This window comes from Lissotriton vulgaris, chromosome 4_1 (assembly GCF_964263255.1).
Source record: "Lissotriton vulgaris chromosome 4_1, aLisVul1.2, whole genome shotgun sequence".
NCBI classification, from domain to species: Eukaryota; Metazoa; Chordata; class Amphibia; order Caudata; family Salamandridae; genus Lissotriton; species Lissotriton vulgaris.
In genome coordinates this window covers 1,802,578,032-1,802,602,666 of record NC_141691.1, presented here as the reverse complement: position 1 = coordinate 1,802,602,666, position 24,635 = coordinate 1,802,578,032, and the positions used below count along the sequence as shown (strand labels likewise).

Sequence of the window (24,635 nt, the reverse complement as noted above, 5' to 3'; positions counted from 1 at the left end):
TCATGATAACATTCCTTAACATGAAACATTCATCATACAATATCCAAACGCTCCCTTAACCTAAATTGAGTCACGAGTCAATTGCAGCACATTAAAGAGCAATCAGGAGTACATGATGCAATACACTGAGTGAATGAAAACATTTGAATACAGACAAAAACTTTGTCGTCACATACCAACGTAGCCGTTGCCACTTCCTTCTTCAACATTTGCAACCGTATCTGTAAAAGATTATATTCAGCATAAATCGATATATTCAATTATGTCACCATGAGTGTATGAAAGCGCACATCAGAAGTAATGCTTTGGTCAGAAAAACATAAATGTGACTGTCTTGCCAGTAATAATAGGTAAACCCCTTTGATGAAATTGTACCACATTCCTTGGATTGCCCACTCCCCACCTGAAGCCATAGAGTGAATGCGATACAAGTGGCATAAGGATAACAATAGTAATAACAATAGCAATGATGATGAAAATAATAACTCCTTATTGTTGCTATCGCCAAATTATTATTACTATAGTAGTTATTATTATTACTACTATTATTATTATTATTGTTGTTATTAATATTATTGATATATGTATTATGATCTTCACAGAGCAAAGTCAGTAACAACAGATATAAGTACCGAAATACTTATTTCCCCTGAATTCAATGGAAGCCTGTGTTCCGAAAGAAAACATAGGCTCCCATTGAGAAAAGGGGTAGTTGGGGAAAACCTTGCACGTTGTGCCAGACACCCCATGGTGCCTACCACACTGTGCATGCAGGCAGAAGGGGGACCAATGGGTATCCCCACGGGTCCGATTTGAAGGGCCCCATGTAAAGGGGGAGCTGCTACGGGCCCACAAAGTCAGATTCTGACAGCAGATCTGTGTTGGAACAACCATCTTAGAAAGGCTGTCCGAATCCAACATCCTAATCGCTCGTCTGGAGACTCGGCCCGCAGGCCTATATGAGTCGGCCCTGAATGACACCGTTATTCCGAATATCCGAATACCATTCGGACCTGAGTTGGTCAGTTTGAACGTTTTCAGAACAACATGATCGGTCGTCCGGAAATGTGTCCGAGTCGGTCGAAAACAAGGCTTCTAAACAGAATTTAACTGAATTGGATACTTTTCGGAGCCTTTCTGGATGGCATTCTTATCGACCCCTAAGTTGGTAATGCATTCCCTTAGTACCCTCAACATCACATCCCTGTGTGGCAATTGATTGTATACCATAAAGTTGTCACAAAAGTATCTGTCGCATCTTATATCAAAGCACATTTATAGGAGGACAACTGATGTCATCGCCCTATTAGCCAAGTAGTGTGATGAAATTACACTCCCTTTAGATCAGTAAGCAAACCTTGTAGGTTCAAAGAGAAAGTGACCAGCCAATGTTTTGGAGTTTATCCTAAACATGCAACAAAGTTTTGAATACTTACCTTCAGTTGGATCAATGCTAGAGATGACAGGAGTTTTAGCAGGATTCCAAGAATAGCTACAGTTTCCAGAGCATGGAGATGGTATTCCATTGATAAAAACGGTGACCTTTAGGGCAAAAACAAAGTGACAGTGAAAATCTACAAATCACATAATAATGGCTTAGGTTTGCCATTGCAGAACATTACTTTTGTAGATACAGGGTAGGTGTATCAAAGGGTTTTACCCATTCTGTGTTTACTGGACATTGCTTTAGGACACATGACCCACATTGAGTAAGCATCCCCACATTTTGGCCCAATTCAATAAGATATGTATGTCTCAAGGTAAAAGTTAGAGAAACACTTAATGTAATTTACTAGGTTCAAATCATATGCCTGACTGACAGAATCAGATAACGATCTAAAATGTTCTCTTGTGAACAATATTTTTTAAATCTAAAACTCAGAAAATCACCTATCCATTCTTTGAGCATTACAAGGTATTTCGAATTCAAAAGATACAAAAACCTGCAAGCATGTAAAAACTTACATACCATTTCAGGTAATGTCTAACTCTATTTATGTTACGTGATCCATTAGTGCAAATGACTGTTATAAGAGGGCTCCTGAGAACCTACAACAGATGCGAGTGCAGTACTGCTGTCATTATTTGAGAATTCAGGAAAATCACCCTCTTAGTCAAAAGTTGGTGTCATTCTACGACATTTAGGACCACATGTATAAAGATATGTTGTACTTACAAGCAGGCAGACTCGCAGATTCGGCCCATTTGCTAATGCATAAAAGGCTTTTCCTATGCACCTAACCCTATTTTGCACTTCAATAATCTATTACTGAATTGCAAAATCGGTTAGTGAGTCACTATTAGGAAGGGGCGTGTTTAGGGTGTCCCTTGCTAATACCGAATCACAGCAGTATGTAAGAATGTTTTGTGATTGGAATGCGATCACAAAACATTTGCATTTTACCATTAACCTCAAGTTGGTGGCACCCATTCGCAGATAGGAAGGGTTCCCCTTTGTGAATGGCGGCGAAAATGTTTTTCAAGAGCACGCATTGGTCTCACAGACCCCTGCCTAATCTTAAAAAATGAAAAGAAAACTTTCGATTTTTTCCTTTTAAATACAACCTGTTTTCCTTTAAGGAAAATGGGCTGCATAAAAAAAAATGTTGCTATATAGAAAATCAATCACGGACATGGAGGTCTGCTGACGCCAACAGGCCACCATGCCCGTGATTTTAGCGAATTCTAATAGATTAATGAGGTAGGTCGATTTGCGACCCACTAGAAATTGCTAAAAAATCTCTTGGAGTACCATACATTAAGAAAAGTGATTACCTAATTGCGATTCACAGAAAATTGCAATTAGGTAATCGCTATTCCTAATGTTGATACATGATACATTTAGAGACTACACAATTCTAATCTTAAATAATCTATATCAATATGAAATTCCACTATCAATCATACATGTATATGTTCAAGGAAGTTAGATCAGCATAGTTTAGAGTGAAATCTTGGAACTGGTGTTTAAAAATCTTCAGAGTGATATCGTTAACAGGAGGTTTTACTGAACGATTGTCCTCCTGGTTTCTAAATTCGAATTTCAAATCAGCTCAGTTCTGATTGATTGTCTTTTCCATATAATATACTCACTTTAAAACACACTTTTATTCCTGTATTCGTTTATGCACTCATTCACCCCTGTACACTCATTCAATTCTGTACTAACTCTTAACCTGCTGCAGGCAGTTACTTCTGTATTCACTGTTGTCAGCTCTCTTCAAATATTTATTCTCATTAATTCCTAGAGCCATTATTGTACTCATCGAGTGATACACTCATTCACTTATGCTTATTGGTTCCTGAACTCATTCATGCAATGATAATTTTCTCTGATATATTTCCTCTATATTTGGGGGACCGTTTTTGTTGCTTTCCCACTGTACCAAATACGGCCTCTGCTTCATTCCCACTATTGAAATGCCTATTGAGAAAAACATGTTACACCTTTGTCCACACAATTAGTAGGATTCCGGGCTCCCAAGATATGCTCTACATGCTGTTATTTAAGGAGTTCTGTTTGTGACTGTCTCCACGTTTAATTGGGATACATGAAAGGAGCATTCTCCCTTTGCTTGGGACATTATCCGAAAATCAATTTCAAGATTGGCCACCCGAATTACTGCAGTTGTCCCTTCTAAAATAAAAACTCTTCGACAAAGCAAAGAAGACTGAATATTTGCAATATGTAAAAATGCTTTCTCATCAAATTGATGTGTATTGTATGACTGCGGTTGTGTGTATGAGTAAATGAGAGAATGAGTCATTTGGAGGACATGTGAGCATTTGCGTAATGGGTAACTGAATTGCAACAATGGCTAGAGAATACAGAATTCTGTTTCTGCCATCCATGTACTCACTCATCATCTGATGCATTCATTCATTCATAGGTGAACTCGTTTGTGTCTTTCATCCATACACGTACACTTATCGTTCCGTTCATCCATTTATTTATCCATCTATCCATGTATTCACTCCCCACCAAGTCTATCATCTAGCCATGCTTTTAGTCGTTCACCAATGCATTCATCCATGTTAACATATTCTTGCATTGCCATTTTGAACAACCACACATGCAAAATCACAAAGCAATTAAGATACAATTAAAAATAAATCCAGACCTAATGACTTTGCAGATAGCAAAATATAAATACAACTATAATACAATACAATTTATTGCACACTCTGACAACAGGAAAAAAGTTTACAATGTGAACTCTGTAACAAATACATTGGAAGGGGCTTACACACCATGAACACTGCAAAAATACAATAGGAATAGGATTTTCATTTTCAGCTGCATGACAATAACCACAGGAGGGGGCATTATATTACTTAACACTTGGAGACCTTCTTGCTCAGATCTCTAATTCGAGAGAGACCAAAGACGTCTGGTTATCCTTATTGATATTTTTGTGTTTATTATTGAATTGTTTAAAAAAAGTAACTTTGCTTTTTAAACATAAAAGCAATAACTGAACATTGATTTTTACGTTTTATTCCGTTTGTAAAAGCAATAACTGAACATTGATTTTTACGTTTTATTCCGTTTTGTAGATGTTTGAGTTTCTGAACAAACCCGACTCCTTCAGTAAGCCTTGGAATGGTGTGTTTCACTACCGTGGGGGTCAAGTGCTAAAGGTGTGTGCTTGGTGTTCGTTTTGGTTTCACAGTGATGTAGTGTAGGGCTTAGACTCCACCTCTGTGTTCATTGTCTTTAATGGCTTTTGATGGAGTAGGAACTGTACTAGCCTCCCTATGAAGAAGCCCCACTGCTCACAGCTGGTAGAGACATTATTAATACAGACCCCCTATCAAATGTAGTAGGTCCAATAGTCACGTGGTTCCAGGACCGCACAGATAACAGACTCCAACAGCCACAACTGGGTCCCAGTATCCCAGGAGTGCTCTGGTCCCTCAGCTCTCTGAACCCGTCACCATCACTCGCATGAACTGCAATAGTACTACTTTGTAATCGCTCACTTGTCCAGTCCAAACAATTCCTGATTCTCTTGATCCCGATCCCAGCATATTATTAGGACGCCTAGGATGGAAGAGGGTTTAGCATGTCTGTCGGGGGCCGCTGGAGGACTGGGTGAGGGTAAACAAGGCAGATGACTTTGTTGGGCTGTATGTACCTTCATATACACCCTAAACCTGAATTAAAAGTTCCCTCTCAGCTGCCATAAATCTTCCCAGGGCACCAGTCACATCCAGCTTTCTCATAATCGTTAAAATTTCAGCTGCTTGCATGCGACCCCGAATGTTGTACTTTAAAAAGAGTGGCTTTAAAACATTTTTTGCATGGCCAGTGCCTTTAAACAGTCCAGAAGGATATGCATGAAGTCCCATTTAGCTATTAAACTACATATGCAATTTCCCCTTGCATCTATTATTGCTGTTTTCAACACATTGCTTATATAGTAAGGGTTTAGGTCATTTCCTAATTTTAGTATTTCATATCTGAACTTGGGGTTGAGTAATGCCTCTGTATATGGGAACCATTCTTCATTTCACCATGAGTTGTATCGAAATTGAGTGGCTGTCTTGCCCCTTAAATACCCCATATAATGTTCTCTGGTTGCAATTATTGTGATAGTGCGAAGTTCCCTCTTTGTGGTCCTAACATCTAGATCTAGTCAGTCTATTTACGTCTAAGCCAAGCATCCTGAACATGTCCCCCAGTTTTTCTCTCACTCACTTATCCCGTTTCGAATGTGTGATCTTCTTTGTACAGAATATTGATACCTTTTGTCTATCACCTATAGTCAGATGAAGCCAGAATCTCACCACCTCAGCATCTGCCAATTTCTTTCAGGAGGGTAAACCTGTTCACATCCTTATAGCCTGTATCATTGTGGTCTTGGGTCATAAGAACAGGCTTTTTAAACATTTACCCTCTCTCTGCTCCCAAACCTGCATACCGCTTAGATTAAACAATTCAACTGTAATGGAATTGCCTGTAAACCATAGCTGCATATGCAGTTAGCACAGGTTGGAAAGACATACCATCATAATCTTTGTTAAAAAAAAATTAGACCACTGACTATGGACATTGCTTTTGGTTTTAATGCTTCAATGTGGTCTTCCCACCATAGCTTCTTCTCAAACCATGGTCTTAGTTACTTGTATTAGTATTTTTCTACTCTTTCTAATTTATTAGTACCTAGGTACCAATCATATTTGACTACTTTTTCCCTAACCTCATCACTTTTGTTTTATCCATCTTTACCACTAAGTTCTTCTTGTAGTATTCCATAAAAGTATCTGATTTCTTCTGTAGACCTATTTCAGTCATGTCTTTATTGACAAAATCGTCTGCATACAATTAGCTCACTGAATGTGTGCCATTCATTTTGGGATTTTAACCTTTTGCCACAGCAAGTACTGATGGTAAATCTGCTATAAAATGTGAGATAAGCAGAGGGGTTGAGATACAACCCTGGCACAGCCTGTCTCTGATAGGTATTTTCTGGGACACTCTTCCTTCAGTATCCGTTATTACCTGCATCCAGTTACGATGATGAAGTTATTTTAAGATAGCCAAAATGCTCCTAGGGATACCTATTTTTTATATATATTTTCCATATGCAATGACAATCCACCAAATTGAATACTATACAGAAATCAACAAAGCAGCAGAAAAGGTTTCCCCTTTGTTCCACAGACTTCAGTGCAAGAGTCCATAAACCAAAACAGTGGTCGAAAGTTGACTCGCCCTCCTGAACGCTCTCCCCATTCCAGCAGGACAATATTATTCTGTTCTGTTATTCTTTGAGCCTTCCTAAAATCAGATTTGAGGAAAAAGTCCCCTACATCAAGGAGGTTATTTAGTCTATAATTTTGGGGGTTCTCAGCATCCTCTTTTATGTATATTGTTCTAATTGTTGCACCATTCCAACTGTTTGGAAACTGACCAGTTGCTAATATTTTCTGGAATACAAAGTAGAAGAATTTGGCTCACTGGTCCATCTTGATTTTGACTATAAGAGCTAGTGATTACCAAGACCCAATGCCCTAGGTAGTTCTAATGTCTTTATGGTGTCTTTAAAATTGTGGAGGAAGAAGTATAGGTCCTACTTTCCCCCACTACAGTGGACCTTACCTTACTTTCCCCTACCTCTTCTTCTGATCCAGCACAATACATTTCTTTCAGGTGCTTTACCCGTGCTTCTTCTTCTTCTACAACACACCTCATTGAACCATGTTCCTTTCCTGTACCTTTCTGAACCAGCTTTCTTGTATTGTTTGTTTCTATTGCTTCCTGCAAGTTTTCGCAGCAATTCTCGTTATAAGCCCTTTTCATACTGACTATTCATTTTTCTATCTCTGTTTGGTGTTGAGAATCTGAGAGCATACCTCATGATCATATTTTGTCTTCAAGCTCTTCTCCCATTTCCTTATCTGGCTTTTTAGGTTTCTGCAATCGTTATTGTGAGAAGCTGGCCTGGTATATATTGTGTACTAATTAAAGTGGGCACCTTGCACCAGTCCACATAACCCTTATGATGATTTAAGAAGTCTCAGACAACCTTAGAAAGCTATCCAAGTGGTAGCTGTGGAGAGCGGCCTTCAGGCTTAGTTCTGAAGGAGTGTGAAGCAGCTTGTTTTACTAGAATGCAGTCTTATAGTGTTGATTGAATGAAGAGATAAGTAGTTATAAACATATGTATTTATTATATAACACTACCTAGAACGTTACAGTATCTCCTACACTGTGATACACACAATGCACACAATACTTCAGCAAAGAAATAACAGTAAATTAGCACTAATACACAGTGGGCCCCAGTGGGGGACCAAACCATATACTAAGAAAGTGGTATAAGAACCATGACTCGAGTCAAGACAGGGTCGAGAGGACGTAGAATTGCTGGGACCCCAAGGAACTACTCTAGGTGAGTAGATCGGGACCCCACGGAGTTCGTGTGCAGTGTGAGAACATGACTGCGTGCTCTGCACAAGTGTATGTGAAAGTCGCGGTTGAAAATTTAGAGTTTAAGGACCCTTCCCAGAGGACTACAAAGAAACCCCATGGAAGACAGAAGGTTGGAGAGCCGTGGATACCGAAGTACCCAAGTTACCTATCCCTGGGAGCCGGGTGCATAGGTCTAAAGTGGCTCGGAAACTGCTGTGAAACCCAATGGAGGACTTCGAGAAAGTACCGCTGCTGGAATCCAAACATGGATTCTTGTCGAAGAGTACCTGAAAGCAGAGGGGACAGAGTCTCGTTTACTTGGGAGTGGCAAGGGGCTCAGTAGACAAATGCTCACTGATAGGATAGTTGACGGGGAGTCCTGATTCTGCAGCTGCAGGGACCAGGCACTGCTGAGGATGACCAGGAGCCAGATACAAGCTGCCCCACGAAGGATGTTGAGTGCTGAGGGGTCGGTGTCTGGCAGGATCACCAAAAAGCCTTGATAACAGCCACCCTTGCAGAAGGTCAAGGAAGTGTACGGTTTGGACCTGTAAGGTCCAAGAGACTCACCACACACAGGGGAGTTAGGGCAGGCCCCGAGCAATCAGGAGAGCCCAGGAAAAGCGAAGTTGACCCTCAAGTGGACCCACAGGCCGGAGGCACAGGAGTCGCTGGAAGACCTCAAGCAGCTTTACAAAACAACAGTCCACGAAGCACTTGGTGCAAGATGGTTGGAGATCTTTGCAGAAGAAGTTGCCAGAGGTTGGGAGCGACTCGGAACCCAATGCACTTGTTGTGGAATTGCCAACAAGCACTTGCACTTGAAAATGTAAGTAGTGCACATGGGTTCAAGTATTGCAGCCCCCACAAGGGATTTCGGCCTCAAACTGAGTGAGAGGGCAGCTCAGGCCTCAAAGGATGTAGGAACCCACCTCCTGCATTGCCCAACCCTTCGGAGTCCATAGGAGCTTGAGATCAGCAGACCTGTCAGAAGTGTTGTAGTGCCTGCGAATGCAGGGAGTGACACCTTCACTCCAAGGGATATTATTTTCAGGTGTTATGGATGCTCCACAGGTCCAACACGGATCCAGTATGGTGCACATGCACAGACAATGTAGCAGACTGAGAGGGAGACTGAGTCATGCCCACACAAAATCCAGAGTGCCCAGATCATCGAAGTGCAGTGGTTTCTGTTCTGAATCTTGTCCACAACAAATCTAAGGACCTACAGCCAGGTAAGCCCTTAAGTACCCATGGGAGAGGGTTGGGAAGATTCAGAGGACCCTACCAGGCGCCAGAGCGGTAGCCAACGGCTCCCAGGAGTGATTTGAACTGGACTATTCACAGGGACACCAAATGTGCCCCCATTCAGACTTTCAGGCGCTAGCAAGCGCACCGACCCAGCCCTAATACACTAAATCCTGTCTGGGAAGTGGTCAATAGGCAGGACAATAGGCATCCTGTCATGCCTATTGTCCTGCCTTCCCTTGCACGAGATTGGCTCAGCAGCAGGAGGGCAGAAATTGGTCGACAGCAACCATTTTGTGCTCTCCGGGACTAGAAGGCTGGATCCGGGAGCACCAGGAGCCCCACGGAGGACACTTCTGATGGGGGGGGGAATCATACCTCCTACACCAGTTACCGGCGTGGGGGTACGATTCCCAAAATGTGTAATATATTGCAATACCATGCTATGAAGTTCAAGAGTATGTCCTCCAAGTGTATCGCCTCATAGTTCTGTTGTAGCTTTACAAGCTCCTGCAGAGGATCTTCTGGAATTAGGGTGGTTAATCATTTAGGATATTCTACTTCCAAAAAGAGCAGTTTGGGCTGTAGATGGCCACACAGATGCTAGTTCTCTTGGGGTGTCATTGATAGCACTCAACCCTCTAATGGTTCTGCTCTAAAACAGTAACCCAAAATGAGAGACAATATGCAAAAATAGTGACTAGGAAGTTCAATAATTTTGCAGAAAAATATTCATCCATGTTGATCAAATAAATAAACTCTTCTTATAGGTCCAATATAATCCAGGAGCCATAATATGATGTAGTGTAGTTCCTATATTCCCAATAGGCTCTGTGCATTGGAATAACATATTCTATAGATTTGAGGTAGGACTTAGGTCGACTAGGTCTCTATCGAATATATTAGATTTAATTGTGAGTGCCAGCTAGCTCAGAGGTCACTAGAAACTTTCTTGAATAAACAAGAAGGGATTCGTTTCTGACAACCGCATAAACATGACAACTCTGTTTCCCGAGAATAAGAAGTATCTCTAGAGTCATGGAAACAATAGATAGATATTTCACTCAGTCAATCGTGCATGCTTCGTTTCAACAGAGTTGTCGAGAAATACATGGGCGTTTTCAATAAAAGGATTTATTGAACAGTCTTCTTTCTCTTGCAATTAAAGTGAACTGCTACAATCGTTATGTAGGTTGCAAAGTATAATGCGTACAGCAAGAACAATATTATAAAATAATACTGTAAAAGCATTGCATGGTTTCTAAGCCATAAATAAATACATACATAAATAAAAAAGACTAAAAGTACTCAACTGGTGCTTCTAAAATACGCCTACCCCAATGTACCTAACCTAAGTCTAGTACGAGGGAAGAAGTAAGTATGGTGTAGCATAGGTTTAGTTTGTTTCTGCCAAGAAGCTAACCAAGATGTCTCTTAGGGACTAATCAGCTCCGTACCTTAGTTTTAAAATGAAGGAGGTCTAGTATCTCTCTGTCTCGATTTCCCAACACCCCGCAAGGGGAGCTTGGAAACACTGGAGCTGGATTCTCAGCGAGAGAAAGCAGCCTCTCTGTTAGTGTGTCAGCTGGAGGGTCGGCTTCCTTCGGCACTTGCAGTAGCGAGCTGGGTCAGGCAAGTAGATAGTCGAGCTGCTCCTGAACCACCATGTGTTTGCTAGGGCAAGTGAAGGCATATTTATACCTTAAAGGTGCCTGGTTTGACGTAAAGTTGGACATAATAACGTCACCAAAGAACCCTAAGGGAATGGTCGTTCTTTGAAAACTCCATGATTTCTAGGACAAATCAATATTCAAGAAAGGGGATGTCCCTGACTGCTGAAGCCGAGTTTATCAAGAAATCGTAGTGGCATTTAGGAACTAGTGGAAGTAGCCATCCTGTATTTGGACTGGATGGGTTATGTCGAAACATAGGCATGATTTCTAAGCTTATATAAGGGCAAGGTAGATTGTACCTATATAAGAGCATGTATCAGTAATTTTGTTCGTATTCTAAAATGCTACAGAACAACGATATCCCAAAAATCTTTATTCTTTAAAACCTCAAAACTTCAGCCTGGCCAATATGTTTCATCCTGAGAAAGGACTTCATCAGGGTTCCTTTTAAGAAAGCTTCTTGATATCCCCTCATTGGATGAGAATTAGCCAGAGAGAAGAAAAAAGGGGTAGAATATTATATCACCAATGATTCATTAAAAAGTTCCTTTTTTTTCCTTTCTGGAGAGTGGTCCAGAGATGAGAGAAGGCTAGGTATTTGTATCCCTTGTGAGTTATGCAAGGTTACGCAGAAAAGCTTGACACAACACCAACATGAAGCCTTCTTGTAAATATGTGATTATATCACAATAACATGCTATGATGTTCACGGGTATGTCCTCCCCCTGCATCACTTCTTAGTTCTGTTGTAGTTTGGCCAGTACTTGCAGATGATTTTCTGAGATCCTGATGGCTAATTATTTTGGATATTCTACCTGTAAGGGCATTACATTTTCTCTACTGCTTGTAACCCCTTATTTAATTTCCAAATGCAGGGATAATGGTCACTTCCATCCAGTTGCATTACCTTAAAGCTTACTATTTTGTCAACAAACCAGACATGTACAAAAATCTAATCAATCGGACATGATTGCTTACCATTTTTAAAGGCCTGCTTAGCAGGAATGGCTAAGCTGGTACGGCCATTTATACTAAATATTCCAATTTAGTCCACAGATTTTACCAGCGCAGCCTCACATGCTGTAGTTTTACATACTGGGACTCTTGCAGACCTAATATTATATGCTCGTAAGATATCTTTGGCCAAAGGTTCACTCTTTCCTGGATCCAATTTCGGTTTAAAGTTCCCTAACAATACCATCATATCCTTACAATAATACGAGCAAAGCCATTCAACATCCTCCTTGAATATTCCTAATTTGGATCCAAAATCCTTTGTGTTGCCTGCATGGATATATACATTAATTATGATCAGGCCATCATAACCCTTGTCCTTACTATGCAGATCCTTTCAACAGATCAGAGACCAGTTACTTTTTGACTTTAGTCATGTTATTTTCTTTTGCAATCTTCGTTGAGATCAGGGCTATAAACCCCCCCACCCCATCACACACACACACACACACACACACACACACACAAAGGTTACCCTGGTCCCCTTTTTTCATGTAATTGTTAGCCTGCAAAAGCCTATAGATGACAGGAGGCTCTCTACCAGGCCACGTTTCTTGTAAACATTTTATTGCATATATTCCCAAAGTTCTTTAAACACTTGTAGTCATAACATTTTTGTTAAACCAGACATATTCCAAGGTAAAATTCATAGGCTCTGTGACCGCCTTCATTCCTAGGCTAAATTGCTCAGCCACCCTGACTCATTAGAGGCTGACGAGTCTAGGATCGCGCATTGATTCCCAACTCCCTTAGCTGTCCCGTTTTCTTGGAGCCAGTACTGTGGGTCTGTGACTTTTAATCTTCCTTCTTTATTGTTCTCTAGCTGCCTTGCATGCCTATTCTGTTGTTGAACCTGTCTTACTTGGATGTTCCCCAGCCCTGCATGGTGCTTCAGAAAGAGAATGTTAGATTGGCCCTCCTCTACAATTTCATTTTTGGGTACTAGTTTTGTTCCTTCCCTTAGCACTTCCTCTTCCACTCTCTCAAACTTGTCTTTCATCATTTCTGAATAAAATAAAACCTTTGTAACCACCTTCCCTTCTTTTCTTTTAGTAAACCCTACTTGCTTTATATCTTTTGATGCCAATGTTTTCGTACTTGGACATTTGGGCAAGGAGAACAAGAACTGTGAGCAGTTTAAGGGAATTAACTTCCTTGTTCTTTTACCTCACCTTGCTCTTTGTGCGGTCTCCTGGTATATCCATAGGTGGTTCTCTACCAATCGGTCCTCCATTGTTGATAGATCTACACCATTTACCTCATTTATCCCTCTCTTCCATCCTCCGTCCTCCTATATTCGCTCACCTGCCCCTCCATTCCTTTATGTCTTTTTCCCTTTTTCATATCTAGTCTGATTAGATAGCAAAACACCCTTCCCTTTCTCTTCCCCTTTCTGCCCACTGAGGGCTTTATTTTCCCCTTTGTGCTTATTCTTTTCATATAGGCCTTTTATTATTTACTTTTGGGGCTTGTTTTAGGGTATGACTTCATCTCCTTGACCCTTTCACCCACTCTTTTCCTTTGGCACCCTTTTTCATGCTCTTGTTTGGGACACCTTTTATTCTTCGTGTAAGTGGCGTAAATTGCCTGTACATGATGGGCTCATCCCATTTTCTTTCATCAACATTGGATATTTTTTGTCTGTTGTAATCTCTTCCCCTGCGGTGCCCCTCCTAGATCAAACCTTTGTTAGACAACATGGGTGCTTATCTTACTTTTCTTTACTGGTCCTATTAAATCCAGCATACATTCCTTTATATGTTTTAGCTCTGTTACGATTACCTGCAATTGCATTTTCTATGATTTTAAAATGTCAATATTTAATACAATCACCTCAAAGATTGCTTACATTGTTTTTTTAATTATCAACATTACGTCCAACATAGGTGAAGCTGATGAGGCTGACACGCCAAAATTCATAGACAGCAATTTTGTGGATATTCCCAATTCCTCTTTATCTATTTGCATACTCGCTTTTTCTGACCCCTATTGCTCCTTCAGCTATTAGTGTTTAATTGCTCTCCTCGTGGACCCCAAGTACCATATCTCATCCTCTTGAGTCTGCCTAATATTGGAGACTGAAGGAGGTGAAGAGGACAATTGCAGCTTGGTAAAGAGATTCCTATTCTCTACAAGGTCAGAGATGCTTAAGAGAGGCATACAGTAGTTCTACTCAAATTACACCATACTATTACTTCCAGAGGTTCCGTCCTCTGCAATATCCTTCTCCTTTGTAGCTTACTTTCGTTCTTATTTTCCTGCCTCCACCCTTTCCTTATACCAAAGTTTACCAACTGCCTCTATGATAGACTTCTTAGGGGCTGTGCGTCCCTCATTCAGCTTCCATTGGTTCAATCCTCCCACAAAACATTCTATGCTTAGAGTGCCTAGAGAGGTATGTGCAAGCTCTACTGCTAGTCAGACTCGTTCAGGCTCTCCTGGAAGTGCTGACACAGTAGCAGCACACTGACCCCTAAATGAGCCACTCTCAGCTTCTTGCTTAGAGGATTATGGTAACTACTTTTATCTTTTTTATTCACTGTAGCAAAGTCTTTGTGAGCCTTGATGACTCCTGGTCCACCCTTCTCCAAGCTTCTGCTATCTATCAGATATCATTTTACCAGCCTGTCTCTGTCTCTTCCACGTTTGCAGCATAGTAAAGTGAGGCAAGGCTGGCAGAAATGAAAATAATGCCAGGAAATTGTGTCCAGGCAAGGTGTGGGACCAGGAGTTCTCCAAGTCTCTGTCCCTCCCACTTACTAAGCGAGAGTCAGGTGGACACAAGCACAGCGCTTAGTGTTGCCTAACTCTTTGCGTCTCATTCAGCATCTCTGTGTCGCCAGACGGGAAAGATGGGGTAGGCTCCTCCTCAGAGTAACAGGCAGTAAGTGCATCAGTAACAGAGGATCAAAAGAAGGGTTCTTTGATTAGTACACTGGTAAGTTTCTCCCCAAGTGCTATGAATGTTACCAGCATGGGCACACCAAGGGTGAACCCAAGTGTCCCAAGAGGGCACAGCGGTGGGCAAACCCTGGGGTTAGACAGCATAGAGCATGGGGACAAGATAGCCCCAGTAAATGTAAGGGAAGCATATGAGGCTACCCTAGTGTTCCTCTGTGACAATGAGATGGTGCCCAAATCCTACATGACATCCAATACCTCCAAGTATAGGCAGTGGGTGGCCATCAATAGGCAGATGGGTGGAAGCTCTGAGGGAGCACAGGTGCTGGTATGACTACTGCCAGGTGTCATTTGGTGTCCTCAGTGCTAGTAATTCCCAATACATTCCACCAGGTTTTAATAACAGACTAACCTGGACTTGGACTTGCCCTGGAATATGTCAATGAGTTTATTAATTTTAAGTTGTGGGATGATTCCCCTAAAAGAAGACCATTTCTGGTGAGCAAAAGGTACCACTCTACAGTCATGTTGGCTCTGTGGAATGCCGTTGGAGTCTCAAATGCTCATAACCTACATCTTTCACTCCCTAATGACACTTCGAAGATATTGGCTGCAGCCACTCATCCTGCAACTAAACTTGAGAACCTGTAAAGATGCAGTTACTTCCTGTCAGTCGGCAAAATTCCCACAATTCTCAGCTCGCTATTTCAAATATATGCACCAGGCAGTAAAGCTCCTGAATGACAAAATCCTGTAAGCAGGAGCCCCCCGCTCAGGACTTTGGATATGTACATTAGTGTGGGAATGATCAGTATTTTTTACATATTAATCAAATTCATTGAGTTGTATGTACTGCCATGGAGATCTTAGCTATGAACAAGTATTTCCACTGATCTTCCCCAGCTCTTGGCTAACGCTTTGAAATGAGAGATTGCACCTCACTAATAAGTCCTGATTGGAACAGTTTAATTTGCTCACTTCTCAGTCCCCCACAGTTGACTAAGTTATTTGCTGTATTATATTACTGTATTCGACTTTTAATGAGGGATTGTGATGTCTTTCATTATAGATTTTTGCTTTTTGTGCTCTTTTTCTCCATTTGTAAATGTTTAAACTAACCAAATCAAATAAAGTCTTATTATTGCCTTATCACCTTAGCAGACACCTATTCTGTGGCACTGATCCCTTTGAATGGGGTGGGGGTTCTCAGGTCTTCTAGACTGAAGTGGAGCTCAGGTCACACCTGGAAATGCTGAGGTTGCCTGAGTGGGCCAGTGTGACCACCAGCTCCAGGAGTTATGAATTATACAGAGGGATTACCCAACCCTGGAGGGTATGAGGTGACAAGTTTAAACCGAGGAAGCTGATGATACCTTGGGAGATCACCTCATAAATTGGGAGAATGACCTCTGTATAGTGATCCTAAGGCGCCTGTGCATGGGTCTAACTGTGTGTTGGTAGTCCCTCACTGTTACAGGGGCTTCCTGCTGGAACTGGCTCATGAAATCCACCTGGCAGGACAAGACCAGTGCCAGGCCTGTCTACAATCAATCAATCAAGAATTTGTAGAGCACACTAATTACTCATGAGGGTCTCAAGGCGCTGGGGGAAAAAGGGGTGGGCGCTACTGGTCAAACAGACAGGTCTTGAGTAGCCTCCTGAAGGTCAGCAGGTCTTGGGTCTGTCGCAGGCTCAGTGGGAGAGTGTTCCAGGTCTTGGTGGCGAGGTGGGATAAGGATCTCCCGCCAATGGTTGTTCTGCGGATGCGAGGGACGGTGGTGAGGGCAAGGTCGGAAGAGCAAAGCTGGCGGTTGGGGATGTAGAAGAAGAGTTGTCTGTTGAGGTAGGCTGGGCCGGTCTTGTGGAGTGCCTTGTGTGCGTGGATGAAGAGTTTGAAGGAAATCCTCTTGTTGACGGAGAGCCAGTGCAGATTTCTCAGGTGGGGGGTGATGTGGCTGTGGCATGGTACATCGAGGTTCAGGCGTGCAAAGGCGTTTTGAATGCGTTGCAGTCGCTTGATGAGCTTGGCCGGGGCTCTCGCGTAGAGGGCGTTTCCATAGTCGAATCTGCTACTGAAGAGGGCCTGGGTGATTGTTCTTCTTGTATCTGTTGGGATCCACCTGTAGATCCTGTGGAGGAGTGTGGCTCACTGATTAGAGCGGCAGACCCTGATGCAGAGGTCTGGCCCGGGACCAGGGTTCAATTCCCGACGCGGCAGGGTCCTGCAGGGTCCTGAGCCCAAAAATGTCCATGGACTCGATAATTCTCGCCTCGGTGCCTACTCTAATCATGGGGTCCCACGCTGCAACTCTGGGCAATAGCTTGCTTAATCTCCACTACGGCGGCCCACCCGCTGTGGGATGCCTGCCTTTCACCTTGGGGATGCCCAGTAGGGGTTATCTCACAAGGAAAAAGCCAGGACGGGTTCCCAAGGCTAGCGCCTTGATGCCATCGGGTGATACGTGCGCTATATAAGTCGCAATACATTTACATTTACATCCTGCGGAGCATCCGGAGGGTGTTGAAGCAGGAGGAGTAGACTGCGTTGACTTGCTTTGTCTTGGAGAGTGTTGAGTCGAGGATGACTCCTAAGTTGCGTGCGTGGTCGATGGGTGTCGGGGCTGCTCCCAGTGCGGTAGGCCACCAGGGCTCGTCCCAGGCTGAAGGGTTGGATCTGAGGATGAGGACCTCCGTCTTGTCTGTGTTCAGCTTCAGTCGGCTGATCTTCAACCAGTCAGCGACGGTCTTCATTCCTTCGTGGAGGTTGGATTTAGTGGTGAGGGGCTCCTTAGTGAGGGAGAGGATCAGTTGAGTGTCGTTGGCGTAGGAGATTATGTTGAGGTCGTGCTGTCGGGCAACTTGTGTGAGCGGGGGCCATGTTGATGTTGAACAGTGTGAAAAAAAAAACAGTGTCGGGCTGAGGGATGATCCCTAGGGTACGCCACAGATGATCTTGGAGGCTTCGGATTTGAATGGGGGGAGGCGGACACTCTGCGTTCTGCCGGAGAGGAAGGAGGTGGTCCATTCCAGGGCCTTATCTCTGATCCCTGCGTTGTGGAGGCATGTGCGTAGTGTGCGGTGGCAGACAATGTCGAAGGCGGCGGAGAGGTCCAGCAGGTGAGACCGCAATGGTGATATCCTCAGAGGTATTCTGCAGGTTTTGCCTCCCCTGCCAGGCCATTGGGAAGGCAGGCAAAAAGCTGAAAGGTCACCTGAATCCCTTATATTTAGTTGGCACAGTCTTTGAAAGTGTGGGCATCAACATGGTTGGACCCTGGCACCCCAGTACAGCCTTGGCAACACGTTTATCCTGGTCTTGACAGACTACGCCACTAGGTATCCAGAGGAGGCCATACCTCTGATGACTGTAACTGCACCTGCAGTGGCTAGGGCCCCGATGGGGAATTTTACCTGTGTAGACTTTCCCCAAAGAAGTGGTGTCTTACAGGGACACCAACTTCATGTCTGCATACATGAAGTCAATGTGGAAGGAGTGTGGGATAACCTACAGATTCTCCACACCCTACCATCCACAAGCCAATGGGCTTGTTCAAAGATTTAACAAGACCTCGATGCTATGATTATGGGCCTGCCTGAGCCCAGGAGGTGTCGCCCATGAGGCGAGTTAGGTTTAGTCCATTCGAACTTCTGTACGGCCACCCTGTTAGGTGACCTCTCAGTCTGGTCAAGGAGAGGTAAAAGCCAGACCCAAGAAGCACCCTCCCAGGATGGAGTTAGTTACCTGCAAGATGGCCAAGTTCTGTAACAAAGCTTCTGAGAACTTGGAGGCTAAGCAGGAAGTTATTAAGCAGTGGTATGAAAAGACGGCTACACCTGTGGAATTTCAACCTGGGCAGAAAGTGTGGGTGATGGCACTAGCCTTAAAGACTGATGACCTTTATTCCCTATGTGATAGTTGGGAGGAAGGGGAAGGCCTCCTACTTGTTGGATCTCATTACCCAGATACACCTCTTGAGTATTCCATATCAACCACATCAAACCACACTTAAGAGGTCTGAGGTAACCTTGCTATTGGTGACAGATGAAGGGGAGGAGGAGAAGAGTGAACCTCCCCCTGACTGCCTGTCATCAAAAGAAAAAGAGGGGTCAGTGTAGGGTGTTGACCTCTCCTGTACCCTGACCCCAAAGCAGCAGATCGACTGTCGCTGTTTGATACTGGAGACAGCCCTCCTTGTCTATAAATTAAGGCTGCCTGACAAAGTGATGGCCAGCATCAAAGAGGAGGTCTATAATATGTAACGTGGGATGACTGAGCACTCCAGCAGTCACTGGTCCTGCCCAGTGGTGCTGGTACAATAAACTGACAAACCGGGTACCAATCCAGAAATCAGGCTATGTGTGGGTTACAGTGGGCTCATCTCAGCCACTAAAACTGATGCTAAAACCCATCCCCAGAGCTGTTGAACTCATAGACAGATTAGGGGCTGAAATGTTCCTGAGTACTTTCGTACTGGCAGATTGCCCTAACTGGAGGGGCTAAAGGGGGATTAGTCTTTTCTAACCCAGAGGGCCACTCTAAATTTAAGGTGGTGCTCTTTGGGCTGGAAAATGCTCCTACTGCCTTCAGAGGCTGGTGAACCAAGGCTTAGCTAGTATGGAGACCTTCAGTGCTGCTTGATGGGATGACATAGCTGTCTTCAGTAGCATCTAGGAGGACCCCCTCTTTCACCTGCAAGAAATGCTTTAGGGCCTGCAAAACACAGGCCTGACTAGCAGGGCTAGTAAGTGCCATATTCGACAGGGGTCTGTGGTGTACTTTGGATACTTTCTGTGAGGGGTTAAGGTGCAGCCCCTCCAGGTCAAAATAGAGACTATTCTGGCCTTGGAGCCCCCAAAGACTTAGACTGGGCCTCACTGGGTATTACAGGAGGTTTGTCAAGGGGTATGGCACCATTGTTGCCCCGCTTGACTAAGCTGACTTCCAAGACACAACCCAAGAGCTGATCTGGAGAGAGGCTTGCCAGAAAGCCTTGACACCCTCAAACAGGCCATATACATGGCCCCTGTGCTCAAGGCTCCTTACTTTTCCAAAGAGTTTATAGACCAAACAGATGCCTCAGAGCATGGCATTGAGGCAGACCTATCACAGCTCAATGAGTAGGTCCAACCTGTAGCTTTCACCTCTAGGAGGTGACAGCCAAGGGAACAGAGGTGGAGTGCTGTTGAAAGAGAAGTCTATGTTGTAGTCTGGGCTTTGAAGACCATCCTTGTATGAGACTCACTTCTGGTTTCAGATAGACCACAGGCCCTCCGTTAGCTAATGAAAATGATGGGTGAGACTCTAAAATGGTTGAGGTAGTCCATCTCCATACATGGAATGCAGTTTACAGTGGAACAGAGACTTTGGTCTTACCCCTCCAATGCAGATGTTCTATCTAGGTTCTTCTGCATTTGTGATGAGAACTCTCAGGAGGTTGGCTAGTTCTCCCACTTTCAGTTGGAGGGACGTCTGTTGGACCTGTCAGGCTTAGGGATTTTTCCCCAAAAACCTTTTGCCTGCATAAGATTCGTATTTGTGCGTACATGCTTGTGCTCAATCACATAAAAATGGTTTGATTGGCTTACACCTGATTGCCATACTTATGTTAATTACAAATTCCTTATAGAGTGGTATATTGTATACTGAGGGCCTGTAATTCCAATGCTACTAGTGGTCCAGCAGCAGTTATTATGCCACCCACTTAAGTAGCACCTTAAAACATGTCCAGGCCTGACACTGCAGACTGAATGCAGTTTTAAACCCCCTTGCCAAGCTTTAAACTCCTCTTTTATTGCATAAATGTAACTGTAAGGTAGGCCCTGCTCATTGCCCACCAGAGGGGCGGCGAGCAGAGAGCTGGAGAGTGGGGGCAAACCTGTGCAGGACTCCGGGCACGGCCGGCCAGCATCGGGGGACAGCCGGCCAGCATCGGAGGCAGGGTCCGACGCCATTTGGATCCTAACCAATTCACCTGTTTATTTATTTATTTTATTTGTTTAAAAGGTTTTATATAGCGCAGCTGGACCCAAGAGTATCAGAGCGCTTTACATAGTGATAGACATGAACATATTAAGAAACAATACATAATTGAAAGTGAATAGAAAAATTAAAAAAGATAAAAACATTGCGTTACATGAGTGTTGGGGGCAAGGAAAAGAGGAATAGTAGAAGGGACAGGGGGAGTTGAAATTAGAGCTATAGAAGAGGGTGAGGTGAGGGAGAGTGAGATGGAAGTGGGAGAGGGGTTGGGTAAAAGAGCGAATCAGAGCAGAGAGGTAATGAGCAGGGTCAAAGTCAGTAACAGTAACATTAAGAACCCCAATATTTATTGAGGAGAAGTACTTTGAGTCTTTTTTTGAAGAGAGGGTAAGAGGGGTTGCAGCGAAGGTCTTTGGGGAGTGAATTCCAAATCGTAGGGGCATTACCGGAGAATGCACGTGATTGGGCCTTTTTACATTTAAGTCTAGGAGGGATAAGGACAAGGGAGTTAGTGCTCCTCAGGGACCTAAAGCGCCCTGCTTTTTGTAGTTTGCTTTAAAGGCAAGAGGGGTGTTTTGGTGGAGAGCCTAATGCGTAATGCAAGCAATCTTGTAGATGGATCGACCTTCAATTGGGAGCCAGTTTAGGTTTTTGAGGACAGGAGAGATTTGGTCAAATTTTTTACAGTCAGAAATAAGTCAAGCAGCTAGGTTGAGGACAGATTTAATCGGAGCAAGGGGGACTTTAGTGGTTGCCGGCCAGAGTGGCGTTACCACAGGCAATCCTGGATAGGACAAGAGATTGGACAACGATTTTGAAATCATCAGCTGGAATGAAAGGTTTAACTTTTTTTGAGGTGGTGCAGGGTGAAAAGAGCACTTTTGGCTGCATTTTTAATGTGGGGAATGGGAGTAAGATTCTGATCGATGGTGATACCTCGGGATTTGACAGAATTGGAGGTGGAGAGGGAGCAATTAAGTGCTTTGATATCATTGATCCAGAGTTGAATGGGAAGGGAATTGTTTTTGGGAGTGAAAAGGATGATTTCGATTTTTTTAGGATTAAGTTTGAGATGATTAAGATCGAACCAGGTTTGGACTTTAATCAGAGTGGCATTGACGTGAAGGATGTCATTGTGGGATTTAATCTTGTAGTAGAGTTAAGTATCGTCAGCATAGAGGTGGTAACTGGTTTTGGCTTGTTTGAGAATGAGGGTGAGTGGTTCCATATAAAGATTGAATAGGGTTGGAGAGAGGATAGACCCTTGGGGTACCCCGAGTGAGAAAGGTTGAGGTTTGGATAGGCAGTGACTGAGCTTAATTTGCTGTGATCTATTTTGGAGGAACGAGGAGAACCATTTGAGTACAGTGCCTTCAAAACTGAAACGATCTTTGAGGGTGTTAAGCAGGGTGAGATGCTGTACAGTATCAAAGGCAGCCAAGAGATCAAGGAGGATTAGTAGTGAGGATTCGCCTTTGTCAAGAGAGCGATGAATGTCATCAGTAATATTGAGCATAGCTGTTTCGGTGCTGCATCCCTTTCTAAAACCAGATTGGAAAACGTCAAGGAGATTTAAGGAGAGAATATGGTTGTCTAACTGAGACGGGACACATTTTTCAAGGGCTTTAGAGAGGAAGGAAAGGTTAGAGATAGGGCGTAGATTGTTCAGGTCATTAGGGTCAGCGGTGGGGTTTTTAAGAATGGGGGAGATTTGACCTAGCTGAAGGGAGGCAGGAACACAGCCAGTGGAAAGTGAGGAGTTGATGATTTCGGTCCATAATGGGGCAATGATGTATTTGAGTTCTTGAACTAAATGGGAGGGGAGAGGATCATTGGAGTGTGAGGATGGTTTGAGTTTCGAGATGAGATGATGTTGATGATGGTGGTTTCAGAAATTGGACTACATTCGCTCCATGAAGCCTTGTTTTTAGGAAAGTGATCGGTCCGGGATGAGTCAGGATGGGTGAGAGTAGGGAGGGGTTGGGAGGGGTCGAGGTGTGGGGGGAGGAGGAAAAAAGTGAATTAGGAATATTAGGGAGGGTGTGTTGGATGGGGGGAGGTTGGATAGAGAGAGGAGGGGAAGAGAAGGATAGTTCAATGGTGTTGACCTTATTTGAAAAGAAGCTGGCAATTTCTTTGCATCTTTCCACAGAGGCTGCTAGTTTAGGAGGGCCAGAGGAAGTTTGTTTTTTAACGATGTTAAACAGTTCTCTGGGGCGGTTTCTGGCCTGGTCAAGTCGTGACCGGAGAAAGGAGGCCTTTTCGTTGAAGATGTTTTTTGTAATGGGCTCTGTTGGTTCTCAGGAGAGCCAGGTTATCAGAGGAGGGATGACTCCTCCAAGCACGTTCTGATTGTCTGAGGGCCCGTCTTTCATTATTGAGTTCGGCATTGAACCAGGATTTGGGAGGGATGTTTTTTTGTTTTTTCAGTTTAATTGGGGCAATTAGGTCAAGGGCATCAAGAATAGAATTGTTGTAATGGTCAGTAAGATCCTTTGTGCTAAGAGAGGGGGAGGGAGAAGTAAGCGAGTTTTAATTGTGGATTCCAATTCGTCAGGTGGAATAAGGTGAAGGTTTCGAGTGGGTTTCATAGGTAAAGTGCTAATAGGGGTGGGGCGAGTAATGAGGCTGTTCAGGGTGAAGAGGATGAGGTGGTGATCAGACCAGTCTACAGGAAGTATATTCGAGAGAGAGGCCATATCCTTGTTCGTCAAAATAGCATCAAGGGTGGCGCCTTTTATGTGAGTAGGGGCATGGCAGAGTTGGGTCAGGTCAGTGATGTCTAAGGTTTCATTAAAAAGGGTGACCGCAGGGTCATTGTTTTTGTTCCAGTGGATGTTGTAATCACTAAGGAAGAGATTCTTGGAGTGAGAGAGCGATGATTGAATAATAAGATCAGTTATCTCTTCAGCAATTTCCAGGGGGGTGGTAAATGGTGTGTAGCAGAGTAGTCTATGCAAAAAATAACAGAAAATGGGGTAGTTCAAACAGCTTCAACACCCAACCGACGAACGCCACGTCCAACTCGACCGAACCACCGCCCCCCACCACCACCCTCCGCGCCTGGACTCCGATCTGCACCGAAGAAACCGTCCGCATGATGAACTCCATCCACTCCGGATCTCCGACCGACCCCTGCCCTCACCACGTCTTCAACAAGGCCGACGCCGTCATCGCACCCCACCTGCGGGACATCATCAACACCTCCTTCACCACCGCCACCTTCCCTGAGAGCTGGAAGCATGCCGAACTCAGTGCTCTACTCAAGAAACCAACAGCGGACCCCACCGAACTCAAGAATTACCGCCCCATCTCGCTGCTCCCGTTCCCAGCCAAAGTCATCGAGAAGACCGTCAACAAGCAGCTGGCCGCCTTCCTCGAGACAAACGGATCCCTCGACCCCTCACAGTCTGGCTTCCGAGCCAACCACAGCACCGAGACCGCCCTCATCGCTGCCACCGATGACATCCGAACCCTGATGGACAACGGAGCAACAGCGGCCCTCATCCTACTAGACCTCTCCGCGGCCTTCGACACCGTCTGCCACCGCACCCTAGTGCAGCGCCTCAGCAACGTCGGAATCCAGGAGAAGGCGCTGGAATGGATCATCTCCTTCCTCGACGGAAGAACACAGAGAGTCCGTCTACCACCGTACAAGTCAGAGGCCACCGAAGTCATCTGCGGCGTCCCTCAAGGATCCTCGCTGAGCCCAACCCTCTTCAACATCTACATGAGCCCCCTCGCGGCCATCGCACGCCAACACAACCTCAACATCATCTCCTACGCCGACGATACCCAGCTGATCCTCTCCCTGACCAACAACCCCGCCGCCGCCAGAGCCAACCTTCACGAAGGAATGAAAGAGGTAGCCGAGTGGATGTCGACCAGCCGCCTGAAGCTG

At 44.2% G+C, this 24,635-nt stretch overlaps 1 protein-coding gene across 1 annotated transcript in view; it reads right to left on the bottom strand.

The window, feature by feature from the left end:
• The window catches only part of LOC147724580 (fibrocystin-L-like), a 1,106,658-nt gene that overhangs the window by 599,626 nt on the left and 482,397 nt on the right, over nt 1-24,635 (bottom strand). Inside the window, exons 28-29 of the mRNA XM_086966124.1 lie at nt 1,437-1,542; nt 177-221 (exon numbers count right to left, since the gene is read on the bottom strand). Coding sequence (XP_086822250.1) covers nt 177-221; nt 1,437-1,542 — 151 coding nt within the window. The remainder of the gene's footprint in view (nt 1-176; nt 222-1,436; nt 1,543-24,635) is intronic.